Here is a 16,799-nt window from a genome sequence, read left to right as displayed (position 1 = left end):
GTAGCGTATCTTTACCCGTCTCCTGTTGCTCTTCCCGTTTCTGTCATCCAATGAGATCCGGTTGTCGTGGAGATCGGACTCCTCCCCGAACAAGATCTCTTGAAGCTCCGCCCACTGAAAGGCGCAATCTGCCCGCTGCCGCCTCTGCTGCTGGAAACGGTAAAAAGTGTCAATGGCTGTAAAAATATGGACACAGATTTTTTGTTTGTTCACATGTTTGTTCACATGGGGCCAATATGTGGCCTTTGTATTCGCAGGCATCGAGCTGAGATTGTCAGACCATCAACATGACACATAGTTACAACGGAACATCAGAGGCTTGAGGCTCTGTGACACTGAAGGGCTTCTCGTACGGACGCGTTCACCGCTCTGACATGTTGGGAGTTCCTGCTTACTCGCGTCTCGATGCTGTGAACACAGGAGAAGAGCGCGAGCAGCACTTACGTCCTCTAACTTCTGCCGCTGCTCGTGCTGCTGCTGGATCCTCTTCTGCCTGTCGGCCTGTAGCTGCTGCTTGTATCGCTCCTGCTCAGCCAGCTGCTGCCTGTGCTGCTGCAGTGCCTGAGAGGTACAAATAAAATGGGGAAAACAACGGAGGAATGTGTATGTTAAGAACAGGTTAAAGTGGTGATATGAGCCAGTTACACGTCAACCTTTAACAGGTCTAAAGTTACACGTTGGTGGTCGGTTGTGACGGACGTTGTGAGCTGGCCTGAACTCGCTGTGCTGAAAGCACTACCTGCATCTACTGCCACTGAATGACTACGTCACTATAACTAATAATAATCAGGGCTGCAATTACCCATCATTACTCTCATCATTGCTTAATATGACAATTATTGCTTTGACTGATAAATATTCTGTCCATTTATATCACGTTACATTTTTCTCAGCTGGTCTGACCGCAGGGTTCTGATCTTTTCAGATTTTTCTTTGTCATTTTAATTGAGAGCATAGAGAAACATTTTTCTTCTATTTTTTTTAATTGAAAATAAAAGTAAACAGCATGTTCATAAAACATTAACAAAAATATCTACATATTTATCCAGAACTGCATAAAGTTACAGGACCATCTTTCACTCTACAAAAACATCCAACCTCACCGACATTGTGTGTGTGTGTGACGTGAAACCATCATGTGACCAAATGAGACAGAGGAGACATAGATCATCGTAAATGACTACATGTAATTTACAGTATCAACAGTAATCAACGTGTAGAAGGGTTGCCCACGACCTCTTGGCCTACCTGCTGTCTTTGTTGACCCCCACTTCCCCCGTGGCCTCCCTTCCCCCCCCCGTGGCTGTCCTCCGTCTGTAGACGAAGAAACTCGCGCCTTAATGTCCACTCGCCGGGAACGTTCACTATGGAGCTGCAACAGAAGGAGCAAAACATGGTAACAACGTAGCATAAAGACCCTGGAGGAGCGCGGTCGGGTTACCAAGGAGACAGTCACAGCTACACACACTGTGAACGCTCATCCTAAGACGGCCAGCACCGCAACGGAATGTATCTGTCCATACTGGACACACACACGTGCTGCATTAGCTTTGAATGTCAGCGGGGTTAGCGATGAGCAATGATATGTGGATTCATTCACTGTGTACCTGGGCTCCCCTTCCTCCTCCGTCACCTCGTCACCGTCTTCATCACTGCTTTTGTAGTCGTACTCTGGACCTTCTGAGAGATAGAGAGAGACAATACGAGTCATTAAATATCTCATTATTATCTCATGATTATTTAGCTTGCTAGTAGAGCTGGACCAATGATCAAGGGGAATTTGATTACTACAATTAAATATATTACTTAGGAACCCATCTCACTCTGCGCTGGTTTCTTTGCTAGATGTAGACTTGTTTTTATATATTTATATGTCCCACATGTTCAAAAAGAAGACCACCTTGAATGCTTTCAAAACAATGGACCTTAGAAAAGTGTTGGTGGGTGGAGGGTTTGATTCCCGGCCGCTGCTATCGAGGCCCTGAGTTGCTCCCTGGGTGTACACTGCAACCTGCTGCTCACAAATGCTGTGGACACGTTAAATGCTGAGCCCACATTTCAAGTTATGTGCACATTTAATTATAATTAGTTTTATTTCCAATTTGAGTAAAGATTTTGCCAGAAAATTTTGCAGATCCAGCCGTTTACAGGATATTCAACCTTTTCTGTTCAAACATTAGTCTACTTTCATCACAGGAATTTTATAGCAGGTGATAAAGTCCATGAATATGACTTCACAGTTCTGAACAATTCCTCGCAGGCATTGCGGATTCGCCTGTTTGGTTTATGGCGTCCTTCAGGGAAGACTGTGACTTCTTTACAGAAACGGTCCGTCCCCCGTTTGCCCTCTGGCTTCTCTGGAGCAGCTTCCTCAAACATTCCCTCGCCCTCCACCGCCGGCAGCAGTTTAGTCGTTATGGAACGCAGCACTGATGTGCCGTGTGGGCGAACTCGGGCTACATGACAGTGAGGGACGCAGTTGTTACGCCACGGCTCCTGGCCAGCATTGCTGACTCAATCCTGACCCAACGTGCTCACTGAAAACCTGTTCCCACCCGCTCAAGCTCAAGCTCACGCTCAAGCTCACACGCTCACACGCTCACACACACACACACACACGCTACCAGTCATTAGCCTGCATTTATAAGCTAACAGAAGATTAGAACCGGATGACCTCCCTCTTCCTCTCGGAGAAGAAGAAGGAGGAAACGCAAGAGGAGCGAATTGGTTACATATCTCCCGCCACCCCTCCCCTAACCGTTTTTCTCACAGTTGGACAGCCCTCACATATTCAGCACATCATCCTGAGCAGGAACAGGATGCGGGTGAACCCCCCCCCCCCCTTCTTATCTCTGATGCTTGTCTTGTGTCTTGGTCTCTACGTCCCTCCTGCAGTCTCTCTTCTCCCCCGACTGAATGCTGCAGAAAGGGAAAGGTTGTGGAACCTTTAGGCCCGACCAACATCCCCCCCTCTTTTTAGCTCTCTCGCTCGTCCGTCTGGCCGTCGTTTGTCCTTCACTCGGTTCAGGCATCAGGCACAACGGAGGGAAACTAGGTGAGGCGTGTAAACTGCCTTTCTAGAGGCCTAATCATTTATATTAAAAACCTCCATCACTGAATCAGCACTTGGTTCCCTGAAATCATGTTTCGGATTGCACTGCATTGTGTTCTTTTGACAGTTTTAAAGGACAGTTACAAAGGACTAATTGTGGGTACCAGCGTGTGGTAAACTTGGGGACGGGGGGGGGGGGAATCTCTTGGCACCTCACGATTCGATTCCGATTCAGAGGTCAACGATTCGATACTAAACCGATTATCGATTCTAAACTGATAAGACGATTATCGATGCATCTCGATTTTCTAAATTTTCTCAAATCTGAGTTTGCTACTCAGAGGTTGCTAATCACTTCCTACTTTATTTGATAATTAACAAAAATCAACAGATTAATTACCTTCTCTAATTTTTTATAAGAGAAAAAAAAATCTTTGTCACAAATATGATTTTCTATCAACAATGCAAGAACCAATGCAGCTTGCATTTCAACACAATAGGGAAGTAGCCTATGTAAAAAAATCGACTTTTTGGAAAATCAAAATAATGAGGTAAGATGTGCGCAGGCTCCTTCATAGTTCGTCGCATTGCTCTTAATGTGCCGGTAATGATGGTAAATGATGGTTGTAGCTGGTTGTCATTTACGGTCCACAATTACCGAAGGGTGGCGTTTGTTTTTTGACAACGTTTTATCTCTCTTTTTATCTCCTTACATTAGTGCGGAAATGGGCTTCTATATTTGTGTGAATGCATCACTCCAGCCAATCCAAAGACGGGGTTTGTAACCAATCAGGTGTAGAGACCATGGTGACTGGCTCCGCCCCCTTACTGTCAAAGAAAAACAGCGAGCGCGTAGAAAACCCATTCGAGCGCGAGCAGAGACTAACCTCACGAGCGAGGAAGTTCACGCTCCGCGAGCGAGCAGATATCTCGCGCGAAATGAACTTTCCGAAATTCCGATTATTAACTTTTCTGAATCGAGACCGAATCGTTCTAGAGAGAATCGAGAGAAATCGAAAAATCGACCCCTACCTGAAATCCACCTAATGCAGAGAATTAGTGACACATAATGTTGTTGGTTATCCAAAGAATGTATTAGAAGTGCTCCTGTAGGAGAAATCAGCTGTGAAACCACATTTAATGATTCCAACCGGACTGGGACGATGACCTCATCTAGAATAGATGTGGCCTTCTTCTCTGGCTTTAATAGGCTACTAGGACATCTGCCTAAAAGGTCATGACCTCATCATCTCTCGCTCTTAGTATAATCATTTGGACATGATTCAAGATTTTAAATCCAAACCTAATAAATCCATCATTGGGTTCCAGGTGGAAGGTTGAGACAAAGTTCAGGAAATTCCCTGAACTTTGACGTCCAAGAGGACATTTTTGCCAAATTTGTGTCATCGGCCAAGAGGCATGAAGATTCGCTGGGATGATTATGCACTGTAAGTGACCCAACGTAAGTGCCAACCCCCAGCAGGTTTTCCCCACGTGTGCAGAGCAACAGTTGTTGTTGGCTCGTCTGAATCCAGGGCATGTGAGGTGAAAGGTTTGCACGGGGGGAGTCTCGTCGTCCACACGAACACTCCTGTATTTGGTAATGCCCAAACATTCAGAGTTGGAGATCTCCAACTGTCTGCCAACGCCGGGTTTTCATTTATTTTCAATTTTGAAATCATGAGCCGCTAACTCAACATAATCCTGGAACCTTGTTGTGTGAAGTCTTTTCTGAGCTACATGTCACCGGCCCATCTACTTCTCCTCACCTTTCTCACGTTTCTTCCTGGTTCTATCCAGGTGGTCTTTGAGCATGATGCGGACTTGTCTCTCATTGGCCAGATCTCGGATGAAGGCGTGTCGCAGCAGGGCATCCGTGGTGGGTCGATGCAGATGGTTCTTGACCAGACAGCCTTCTGCGAAGGACAAGAAGCGCTTCGTCCTGCGGGAGGACAGAGAGAGGCGTCAAAGGAGAGCTAGGAGGAAGAACGTACCCAAACGTTTTTTTAAATGTATTTTTATTTTTGTGGACGGCAGTTCCGGGTGTGCGCGCCCACACCCCCCGTCGGCCAATCCGTTCGCCCAACTACTATGAGCCTTGGGGAAACACTGCAAAGTCACATTTATTCAAACCAAAGACATCCTTGACAACAGGCTACCAAACACATCCGGAATGCAAACTATGTTGAAGTGTTAACCAGGAGGTCCCCAGGTTAACATGTGGGCGCGCTGTGTGATCGGCTGCGAGCTGCTCGGCCTTTGGTGAGCTCGTCGCCTGTGGGAGGCCCCGGGGTAAAAAGGAGAGGAGTGCTGTGCGTAGGCCGGACCCTGGGAGCTATTCAAAGCCGTGCCACAGGCATAATACTGAATGGACGACAGCATGGGTTCAACGAGCAGTTCGATCTCTGGGGCTCCTGGTACGACCAGGGGGGGAAGAGGTCTCGCCTGCTGAGAATGTCAGCAACAGAAAGTGTTTTATCTGACTGAACAAACCCACAACAAAGACCACTTTCAAGCCCCGTTTCCTCAACGCACTGCAGGGTGTACTCTGCTGTGTGGGTGCAGGCTTACCATTTCTTTGATTTGAGTTTGGGTGGCGGGTTTCGTGGAATCAAAAACAGCGCTCTCATTGGATGCATGTCGCACAGAGCTACAGACAAAGACAGGGAGAGAGACAGTGAAGTGGGGGGGGTCCTGAGCGGAAATACACACAACTGCTGAAAGACATATTTTGGAACTTACGGGGGGCTCCTTCAGCCATCTCCAGGGCCGTGATGCCTAGAGACCAGAGGTCACTCTGAGAACAAGAGAGACAGGAAGAAAGGGGTGAGACCAGCCCACACATGAAGCTCCAGCTCGCTTCCTCTCTGTGCACAAACAGTAACATGCGTTGGGTGTGGCACCAGGGTACAGATCAGGAACTACAGAAGCCATTTACAATGACCATGAACAACAGTGTCATTCAGTACCCTGTAGTCATATGTGGCCTCGGGGTTCTCGTCACAGGCGATGACCTCCGGAGCCATCCAATAGGGCGTACCGATGAAGGTGTTCCTTCGACCGATCGTCTTGTCAAGCTGGGCCGATACGCCAAAATCCACTGAAACACAAAGTCATTTAAAGGACTCGGAACAACCAAATATGTGCTGCTTCATGAGGCCTTTCAGGGGAGAGCGACTTCATCACGCAGTCATACACGACCCTTCTTCATACCCAGTTTGACTTCGGCATTCTCCGTGAGCAAAACATTTTGTCCCTTAATGTCTCTGTGGATCACATGATGGGCGTGAAGATGGGAAAGACCCTGGGAGACAAATACACACAGTCAGATGACCACTAGCACTATAATTATGAAGGCACCATTAAAAGAGGAGAGCATTGTGTCCATTTGTGGAGGGAAAGCTGCACAAAGAGTAGACTTTTCTGTTTCCCGACCCTCTGAACCCGAGCGGCATCATCATGAATCAGAAGCAAAAAACAAGCCAAAAAGGTTTCTTTACATTACATACAAATTGAAAAACACTGAAAACTATTTGGCCGACGTGTCCACAAGTAGTACTTCTCCTCAGTGCACGTGTTCAGTAGCTTGCAGTTGAACTAAAAGTCATTAATGCATCATTTTACAGTCCTGGATTTGATAAAGGGTTTAGTTCTGGTAAGTGTAGCAAACCAAACAAACCCGCTGGTGTTTTTGCGGATCCTGAGGGTTACGGTAGCAGAGTGATCAGTGGCCCCGTTTAAACGAGTGTGTGTGTGTGTGTGTGTGTGTGTGTGCTCGCTTCTTCAAATGACAAACAGAGGAAGTGAGTCTTGTTAGGAGTGTGTGTGTGTGTGTGTGTGTGTGTGTGTGTGTGCGCGCCTCTTAAGGTGTCTAGCTGGTAGAGAAACAGCCTGACTTTCAGTCCGACCTTGATAACGTCAGCTTCAGATGTGGATGTGTCGACATTCTTTCTCAGGACCTCGTGATCTCCCATAACCCTAAACACAACATATGCAGACATGCCCAGCTGGATTTTCAAGTAGATTTTTTTTTTTAAAGGAATCATATCAGTCCCTCGGAGCCCTAGAGGGAATAAATGAGCAGGAACTAGCGTGGCAGTGGGTTTGGCCTCGTCAGGTCTGCGTTCTGCGTTCACAGCCACACGTAAATAAGCACCTGTGCTTTTGAAGGGTCTCTCCCGTGAGAACACCTGAGAAGCAGAGCTCTACCATACCGGCACGGTGTGTGTTCGCTGTGGCTCACCCTGAGCACCTCTCGGCAGATGTACGCAATCCAGTCCTCCTTCAGACAGTTCCCCTTGGTCTTCTTCACCAAGTCTGTGACGGAGCCAGCTCCACAATACTCCATCACCAACTAGGAGGACGTAGGGAGACGACAACTGGCATTCATATGAGAATGATGAACCTGCAGGACTAGCAGCTATTTAATACAAAACAAATTCATTTTGAAAAGCTCAGTAGTTCAGAACAGATGTGATACAGACCCAGAGTTGGTGGTCCTGTCCAGCAGGACCTTTCTTAATAAAAGCTCCATAATAAGTGGCAATGTTCCTATGGTGGGAATAACTCTTCAACATGTTGATCTCCAGTTTGATCTCCTCTTCTTCCTCCTAAAACCACAGCGGACATAGAAAGGGATCAAACTACACGGAGATGAGATTTGGGGAATGAAAACATCAATGTCATCCGGTAACTGAGAACGAGATACCAATGGTCTTAAGTGTCCTACATGGAGGATTACATTGAAGTTTACCTCACAAATATGACATGTTTAATGTCCTGCTTGGCTTACAATGAGGTTCCGCTTCCAAGGAGTCCATACATGGACATTTTTCACTCCATTTCTACAACAGGGGGACAGTGGAGGAGCCTGTACACTTGCTCCTTTGTATTTGTATTTTATATATTATTTTATCTGTTTACATTCTATTGTTAATTAAATGGTGAAAGAGCAGAGGTATTTGGTGCACTTCTAAGAAGTTCAGCGACTAACAAGGGACTGATTAAAAAATAGAATGGTGAAAGACGATTGCAGCAGCAGATTGGCACTGAGGCTACGTCTCACCTAAAGTAAAACCTACGCCACATCATGAAATCAGACTTCCACACAGGTGGGGTGCTGGACACCCACTACTAGGACTTTTGCAGGGAGGACTTAAAACATTGCAGCTGGTTTGAGCCTTTCTTGTAGCTGTCCTGCAGGCCACTCTGCTAGTCATTACAAGGGACCGGGGGGGTCTGTGAGTCTGTGACCCCTCTAAGAGGACGTCCTGGGGGTTAAGACTCGAAACAACATCTGTAAGCGTCTTTTTTTGGATGCTGTGCCTTGACTTTGGATCTGTTGGTCCCGGGTCTGGACACCTGATGCACATTTAATCCTCATGATGTGTCATGCCATTACCTCAGTGACTTCCATGACTTTGATAGCTGCCAGTTGGCCCGTCTTGACATGGCGACCCTGGTGAGACACGTGGAGAAAAAAAAGAATTAAAAAAAAGAATAAAAGAATCTGCTGAAAAGGAAAATTCCACAAGCATTTTAATGTGAATGCGGCTTATCCCTGATTCCAGATATACAAATAAAGATGTCAAACATTAAACAAGGCTTTGTGCACAGCTATTAATAAAATCTACGTGGTCGTAAAAACAAAAGACTCAAATGTGTTTAAGTTGTTATCATCATGTCATAATTCAGAAACAACAAACATGGTGGTGGTCCGGACTCAGTTTAGTGTGGATGTTAAAATCACAACTTTTATCACCACGACAACAGTAAGCAAGCCCCCACACACACTCACACACGTGCCCTCTGGGCCAACACATGGATTGTGATATCACTTCGGGCGTTGGACCCGTCTACATCATTTTAATTTTCTTGAAGCGAGAGCGAGAGGCAGGAGGAGCGAGCCAGAGCCGTAAAGTGCAGTCAGGTGCAAAGGGGAAAATGAAAAATGTGTCATGAGTCAGAAATCTGACAAGATACTAGAGTAGCTCCTCCATAAGCCTTTCAGCCGTGCTGTATGACGGGGCTGTGGGCGCGCGTGCGTGTAACTGACTGGAGGGAATGACAAATGCCACTATACTCAAATCACTCAGCTAATATTACAGGCACAGAGAAACAGGGACACAGAGGTGCACGAGCGCTTCAAAACTACTTTCTTAGTATTTTTCTATTTACTATTCTATTTCTATTTCTATTTTGTTTTGGAGGATATCAAACCTGTGCATCCAAATCAAACGTTTCAATATTCCGTGCTTAGATGGACAGTTTACAGACGGTGGTCGTTGGTGGAGGTCGTACATCAGCACGTTGAGCGGTGGCTCCACCGATAATAATCTAACAGACTGTTAAAGGAAAAGGAAATGGCAAGGGAAGGCTAAACAGTGAAATGTTGTGGTATGAGCTTATTGAAGGCACACTCGTGTATATATTATATATATTATATTTTAATGCCTCTCAGCTTCGGATTTACAACATGCAGCGCTGCTGTAACGCATTCAAAGGGCGATCTGCTCTCCACCACAGTTAATTAGAGAAGTGCACTTTCTGACATTCAGGTCCAAAGAATCTCACTCACACACACGCACTAAATATGAGCCACACCGACAGTGGGGACAAATGAGAGGAGCACGGATGACGGATCCATCAGAGAGGCTCCTGTCCCGCCACCTCTGTCCCGGTGGACCGTTCTCTGTCTGTCTCTCTGCCTTTTCTGTCTGTCCTTCAGAACAGTGCGTTACTGTGTTTACATACACGTGTACTTTGCGCTTGGAACGACTGCATCAGCTCTCCTCACCAAACCACATGTAGGAACCGTGCTATTTAAAAGGCGCTGTGTGTGTGTGTGTGTGCAAAGCAATCCTTTTCTTGCGGTCTATTCACATGGAGTCTGGAGTCCCTGGCTGACAGTGCAGGCTCCTAAGAGATGGACTGGCTTCATCACGCTGATAAAAGTTCCATCGTTTTACTTTTTTATAAATGATTTATTTTTCTGACAGCTCAACTCCCTTTAAATAAAAATACATATTTTTTGCACTTTATTTAAATATATATATTTAGCAGATATAAAGCATACATGTATTAAGTTTGCGTGCATGAGCATACCGTCGGCTAGCTCAAATTTCAATTTCAGACGTTTCAGCTTGAATATAAGAGTTTAAAGCTGGAGGAAGAGGAGCCACACTGACATATGGGCTGATAGTCGCTCATACTGGGACGTTGTTTGTCCACATAAGACCAGTGAATAATTCCATTTGTCTCTATGAAACATCCCTAACAATACATATTGAGGTCACATGAGTTGACTTTCCTGTCGAACGGGTTCATAAAACAATTGGTGCATTATACACAGAGCAGCATCAGCATTCATTCAACTAGCTTCACCCGGGCGACTGTGGGTGAGTGGTGAGCACGGTCGCCACCAGTCAGAGGGTTGGTGGTCCGATTCCGGGCCCGGCTAACCCGCATGTCCGTTCATACAGGCTCTCCAACCTTATACAAGTGGACTATAACATAGCGCCCTGTACTTTTAGTCTTCTGTGTTGTCATCTTCTTGAAAGTAGAGAAGGAAAGCAAGTGACTCCTGTACCCAGTAGGACCCCCCCCCCCCCCCCTCCCACACACACACACACACACACACACACACACACACACACACACTGCTGCTGCTCACACATACTGGCTATCAGCACAGCTCCAAACCTCATGGGGGGCTGCTTTCCTCTCCTCCCTCATATTTTTGACAGCCTCCCTCCCTCCCTCTTCCTTCCTCCCCCTCTCTCTGCCTTTCACCTCTGTCTTCCTTCCTTTGGCCCTCTCTCCTTCCTCTCCCTTTTCCCCCCTTTGTGTCTCTCCCACTTGCTTTTTCCTCCACCTCTAGCAAAGTTCTCCAACTGGACAGCATGTTGAATGATGGTCCCCCCCCTCCTTAGCCCCCCCTTAGCCCCCTGCAACAGTGTTAAAGTGCTCTGCATTTTTACCATGTAGAAGAATGTTCTCATCACAAAGACACATCTTAATCTTGGATATGTCTTCACACTTTGGTCAGCAACCCAGTGAGCATGAGTGAGAGGAGGATGAGGACATGTAGGTCACAGAAATGGGAAGTGACGCTCTTGAAACAAGAAAGATTTGAGGAAGTGTAAGTGATTCACTTCATCTGTATCGCAGCCAGCTGCTGGACGGTCAGGTTCAGTGAGACGTTGTTCCCTGTGGAGCAACGCTTCTTCACTCAGTAACAATTCAATGTTGGACATGGTTTCTACATGCTGCACATGGGACGTGAGATGAACCACAGTGACTCGACTTCAGTCACCGCAGTGCTTAAGTGAGGTCACACGCACGGCTTGCAAGGAAGGGAAGTTCCTTCTGCAAACATGGAAACGCCCTGTCTCTCTGTGTGTGTGTATGTGATGACTAAATGGTGGGTGAGAAGAGCACGCAGAGTGCTTGTGTGCTAAGAACGTCCAATAAAGCAATGTTTATATGACAAGTTCAAGAGCTGAAATTACTACCGTCTGTTGCTGCTAACGGATCACAAGCCACTCGTTGATTTTCAGTTTGCTTCTGAATGGACGTTCTTTTAAAAAGCTGAGCAGGCTGAACCCCCAGTAACCCACGGGCAAAACCGAAACTGAAAAAAAACTGAAAACGTTGTTGTTGAGCGGTTTAGCCACCATTTAAAAAAAAGCCAGTCCTCTCAGATTGTCCCGCGGCCCCGGAACTACTAAAGCACTCCTTCTGCCATGTGACTACTACTGCATAATACACACTTGTGTGTGTGTGTGTGTGTGTTCTGCATCAGATCCACACAAAGGATGTTGTCCTTGTGTGCACACCTTATTAAAGTCCAAAAAGAAAGAAATCTGTGCATGATGAAAAAAGCGAATGAGAGGAGAGGAGGCGGATTGTGTTGCTCGGACCTTTCCTATTTCTCCACAGGAGCTTTTTTTTCTGGCACTTAGGAACTTTGCCTGCATTTCAATCAGGAACCAGTTTTAGCTCTTGGCATTGCTCTCCAGCCTGCCTGAAAGAGCCTCGCTGGTGGGGTTTGCAGCACTGAAGGTCACGTTGAGGTCAAACCCCAGCGTCATTAGTGACACAAACTCTAGCACACAAACGGAACAATAAGCTATTCTCTTTTTGTTTTCACAGCTCCCTGCACTCTCCGAATCCAAACCTCTTTCCCCCGACATCTATTCAAACCCTAGATGGCTTACAACAGAGAGGACTTTGTGTCAGCTTGTTTCGTGCAAAGGCGACATCCCCGTCTGCACGGTGACTTCTGCTGTGCTCTCTTTGATGAAATCCTCTCGGATCTCAAAATGCAGTGGAGAACATAACAAAGCAAGTGCACTGGAGATTCTTTGGGTTCCAGACTTCCTCAGCACCGGGGGCCACGCGGCTGTGAAAAGAAGGCCCGATTGGGGCTCTGCAGCAATGTGGCTGTCTTAGTCGGTCACAGACCCCGTCTGCTGATCAGCAGGCCGTTCCGATGGGTTCCAATGACCTTGGCGAGGGAGGAGGGGGGGTTTCCCACTGATGCCCGGGTTTGGGTTGACTTAATATCTGAGGGCCAACCAGCGATTACAGGTTAAAAAAAAAAGTAATACCAGGATTATTTTGCGCGTTACAATCAACTGCTGATGCTACACACAGGTCGGTTTCAGGGCTTCAGTTTAGAGCGGCACTCATTTGGCCACATGACCTTCCACCATGTCCCCAAACAGCGTGGCTTACAGTAGGGACTCACAAAACTGCACGTCAACGGGCGCACATAAACATCTCCCACCGCCCCCTCTTCATCTGTGTGTGTGTTTTGGAATTTTCCCGTTGTGTGTCCTAACTGTTTTTCAAAGACGGCACGCAGGCTCCGAGCAAAATAGTTGTAGCCACCAAACATTGTGTATCGCATTTCAGTAGTCTAGAGAGAAATAGTCCCTGTACGTGCACGTAAACAGCATTGGGTCTCCTTGCAAGTTCTCGCAGCATCTCATTCATTCACCTGGCTCATGACTTCCACCTGAATTGTGTGGTTGCGAAAGCTTGCATTGCCGAAACGATCATTTTTGGTGTTTCTGGTCTTTCTTCGGCGATCGCCAGCTAAAATGTCAACAAACAGTCGAGTAAAATCTAACCCGTTCCTTTGAGTGCGCAGTGCTATGGAACGCTCGGGTCAATGTGAACAGGTACTGCTACTACTACTTTATCGCTCAATAATGTACACCGCGTGACTCACTTTCAGCCAATCAGAACGCTGGATTTCTGTATTATAAATAAGGAATAAAGAAACGTGGATGGTGGAATATCTGGACACCAAACTGAACTAGTCTCCCTCAGCATAGAGTACAGAGCTGTACAGAGTAAATATATTCTCTCTGTTGTGTGGTGGACGTGCCACAACTAACCTTCCTCTCATCTACGCTGTGATTTTCTAACTCTCCCTTCATGCCACATAACTAAATGCTGAGAAAGTGCATGTAGTGGAAATGCAACACACGTGTAAATAAACAGAGGAAGAGCCTCTGATGCCTCGTCAGCATCTCCTGCACTATTGTAACGTCAATCTACAACAAAGTGTTTTCTTAAGGGGCTATGTGTGCGTGTGTGTGTGTCATTGTTTCTAATGGCCTGTTCCCTGCTCTGTTTCCCAATGAGGGGACTCACTTTATGGCTGAAAACATTCACAAGCACACTTGGAAAGTTTCAGGACACGCAGGAACATTAAGGTCCAGTCACTTGCCTGTTGGCATTACACACGAACATATAAATGTAAATCTAAAAATGCTCTTTTATACCTTTTCAAATGGTCTGTATTCTCCTGTCTATAGCCTTGTTTGGGGTTAGTAGCTGGACCATGGACTGCATAGACAAAGTGGTCACGTATGAAACTGTTCCATTCATTCGTATTAAGAGGTCTGTCCATGTTAAAGCAACAAGTGGGAGCCATCGGATGAAATTCTGGATTCGGTTTTCACGGCCTCAGTAAAAGCAGCCTGTGTGAAGCAGACACAGGCCCGTACTGTCCTGGGCATCTCAAGGCAGCAAATCTATTCTATCGCGCACACACACGAGCGCACACACACACTTTCGTAAGCTTTCGTAACTTTAACCTCAATCTCTGTCCAGACTCACTTTTGCTCCCCTTGGAGAGAACCCTTAAGATGTATTATTTAATCTTAGAGGAGTAGTTATTGTTGATATTAACACATTTGTACCACTAAGTAATGCATGTCTGGAAATGACCTGATCTTGCACCTTTGGTGCAGTAAAAGTAACAATCCTTCATAAACTGTATCCATCTTACATAATTCAATTGAGTTTAAAGTATTTTTACGTTATATTTTTGTATAGACAGTTCGAGTTTCCTTTTGCTTGCAGGTACATAATTCTCTAAAGTAGAAACAGTTATGATGTTGATATTTTGGCCGGATCTTGAACTCAAAGTTGGACCACTCACAAAAGGGTCTCACCTCTCAAACACAAAAGCATTTCATGGGAAGAAATGATCGATATGGTAACTCACGATGTGTGGGATTACACCAGCATGTAAACCTGATATGCACAGAGGACACAACTCGTTGCACAGACCTAAATAAGCCTGAACACCTCATGTAACCACAAACCACTCATACCAAAACAGACATTACGATAAGGAAGTGAGCCCCACCCTGGGCCTTTAAAAGATGCTGCAGATGCTCTGCATGCGGGTGTGTATGTGCGTAATATGTTAGTAAGTGCTGACAGGATATTTCAGTCAGCTGAGAATTGCTCCTTTTTCCGCACTACTAACTGGAAGCAGTAGGTTTTACCAGAAGCGGCGGGTGTGTTACTGTCATTGTTCCTGCAAACAAGCCACTTTCTCAGGATCGAACTCCCCGTTAAGTAAACACTGCTTAAATGAGAACAGACAGCAGATGCACGTTTGGATCAGTGCGGCCGTGTTTGTGGCCCTCTAAGGGTGTGCAACAAACTCCTGAACACGATGCGAGGGCTCACCTTGTACACCTGGCCGTAGGTTCCATTTCCAACCACCTCCACCAACTCAAAGATGCCTGCTGGATCCTGCCCAGAAATAAAAGCGGGCATCAGGTTGGATGCATTACAGTGTGTACATTTTAGCGCAGGTATGAAGCTCAGCTAAACTACCGATAAAAGCCTGGTGTGGTGAGGGACGACCTTTAAGAAAAGGTATTGGCTTAAAATCCTGTAGATAATTTTAGTTTAACATATGTACAATCACATTGCATAAGTATAAACATACCTGACACTGACATGTCCTGTAGGGATCTGACATTTCCATAAACAAACAAAGTATTAGACTTATGTGCATTGGGTTTGAACCAGCATGTGCCAACTCGGGTACATTTGATCCCAGTGGTGTCACAGTGTGTTGGGGGGGCCGTCACTTGTTGCATGTCGGGAAAACAGCCCTCCGGTGCGGGAGACGTTAGCTCGCCAAGGTACAACGCGTCCCCGGGGCACGGTGCACGCGCTAACCTCACGGCACGACTCACGTGAACGTGACACGCCGAGCTTAGGACACGCACGAGCGGTTCTGCGGGGTACAGAAAGCCGCGACCCACAGTGAGACACGGCGGGGGACGGAACGGGGACTTAACGGGGACTTAACGGGGACTCGTAGAGACTCTCGTTACCCGTTAAGTTTCAACACCCACCACATCCTGCGAGGTTTACTCCAAAAACCTCTCTTTAAAAAGCAAGACAGCACGTGGGAACTTACCCTTAAAGCAGCGAGGTCTATGCTGTCCAAACTTCGAGTGGTGTTTTCTCTCGACATTGCTGCCAGCAACTTTTGTCAGCGAGCTGGTCTTTGAGTAGAAGACATGGACGCTCCCTGTTCCTCCGCGACAGAACTAACTAACGGGTTTCCCTCCGCTCGGCTTCATTCTGAAGTTCAGCCAGTTGCGACAAAAGCTAGTCGGTGTCAAACGTACCATTTCCGGAGATACCTTTCAAAATAATTGCCTTTAGTACCTTGTGGGTCTACGATTAGAATTCTGCATGTGAGAAGATTAAAGACTAATTATCAGAATACAGAGTAGAAAGTAGATATTATCCTAAAGGTCTAAGGTGTTTTAGGTGTTTTCTCAAAAAAATCACGGTGTTGGAACTTGCTTAAAATAGCCTTCTTTAAGTTCAATGTTTTATTGTGAAAAATGACTAATTTCTTTTGATTTTTTTCTCCTTGAAAATGATTGTTTTTGTTAGGGGGTCCTGTAATTTAACCAGTCCACAGACAACGACACTAAATAACAAAAAACAAGGTCAAACGTTTTATGCGATCTATGCAGCGGACTTAAAATAATGACGTTGCAAAATCTCTCCACGTCTATCTCCCACAAACATTATTCTATTATAAAACCTATTTTAAAAGTGACTATTAAGTCAAAACAAGGTAGTATATTCTTGTATAGCACTAAAGTTAACTGAAAGAGAAAGTGAACACACACACACACTCACTGTCTGTACACACTACGACTGCACAGTTACATTCAACGCTCTCTTGACACAGGTGTAACATAGTCGGTAACATACCGTTATGTATGTAACAAATATGCCTGAAAATATAGTAGGTTATACGGTTTAAAATATAGCTCTAAATCAAAAAGTAACCACCAGTAAAAACATCTGATTGACAGGACTGCACAAAAATCAGAGAATGGGGCGTGAAAGCATATAGCGTACATACATATAGCGATAGTATTTGCAATTTACTTTGGGTTAA

At 45.9% G+C, this 16,799-nt stretch overlaps 1 protein-coding gene across 10 annotated transcripts in view; it reads right to left on the bottom strand.

Annotated features, from left to right (window-relative positions):
* Positions 1–15,979, bottom strand: part of LOC120816974 (mitogen-activated protein kinase kinase kinase kinase 4) — a 38,427-nt gene extending 22,448 nt beyond the window's left edge. For 5 of the 10 annotated variants that reach the window (XM_040172673.2, XM_040172676.2, XM_040172677.2 and 2 more), the window contains exons 1-14: positions 15,795–15,979; positions 15,050–15,115; positions 8,454–8,510; positions 7,537–7,662; positions 7,296–7,406; positions 6,266–6,356; positions 6,022–6,152; positions 5,795–5,849; positions 5,624–5,702; positions 4,822–4,994; positions 1,608–1,680; positions 1,249–1,372; positions 445–561; positions 16–150 (exon numbers count right to left, since the gene is read on the bottom strand). In XM_040172673.2, coding sequence (XP_040028607.2) covers positions 16–150; positions 445–561; positions 1,249–1,372; positions 1,608–1,680; positions 4,822–4,994; positions 5,624–5,702; positions 5,795–5,849; positions 6,022–6,152; positions 6,266–6,356; positions 7,296–7,406; positions 7,537–7,662; positions 8,454–8,510; positions 15,050–15,115; positions 15,795–15,851 — 1,395 coding nt within the window. In that variant the 5' untranslated portion in view covers positions 15,852–15,979. Of the gene's footprint in view, positions 1–15; positions 151–444; positions 562–1,248; positions 1,373–1,607; positions 1,681–2,863; positions 2,920–4,821; positions 4,995–5,623; positions 5,703–5,794; positions 5,850–6,021; positions 6,153–6,265; positions 6,357–7,295; positions 7,407–7,536; positions 7,663–8,453; positions 8,511–15,049; positions 15,116–15,794 lie in introns of those variants that run through there. The other 5 variants (XM_040172674.2, XM_078102078.1, XM_078102077.1 and 2 more) reach the window with 2 other exon arrangements.
* Between the last annotated feature and the right edge of the window lie 820 nt (positions 15,980–16,799).

The sequence above is a fragment of the Gasterosteus aculeatus genome, chromosome 4, assembly GCF_964276395.1.
Source record: "Gasterosteus aculeatus chromosome 4, fGasAcu3.hap1.1, whole genome shotgun sequence".
Classification (NCBI taxonomy): domain Eukaryota; kingdom Metazoa; phylum Chordata; class Actinopteri; order Perciformes; family Gasterosteidae; genus Gasterosteus; species Gasterosteus aculeatus.
The sequence above is the reverse complement of the archived record's forward strand: the minus strand, read 5'-3'. Positions and strand labels throughout refer to the sequence as shown.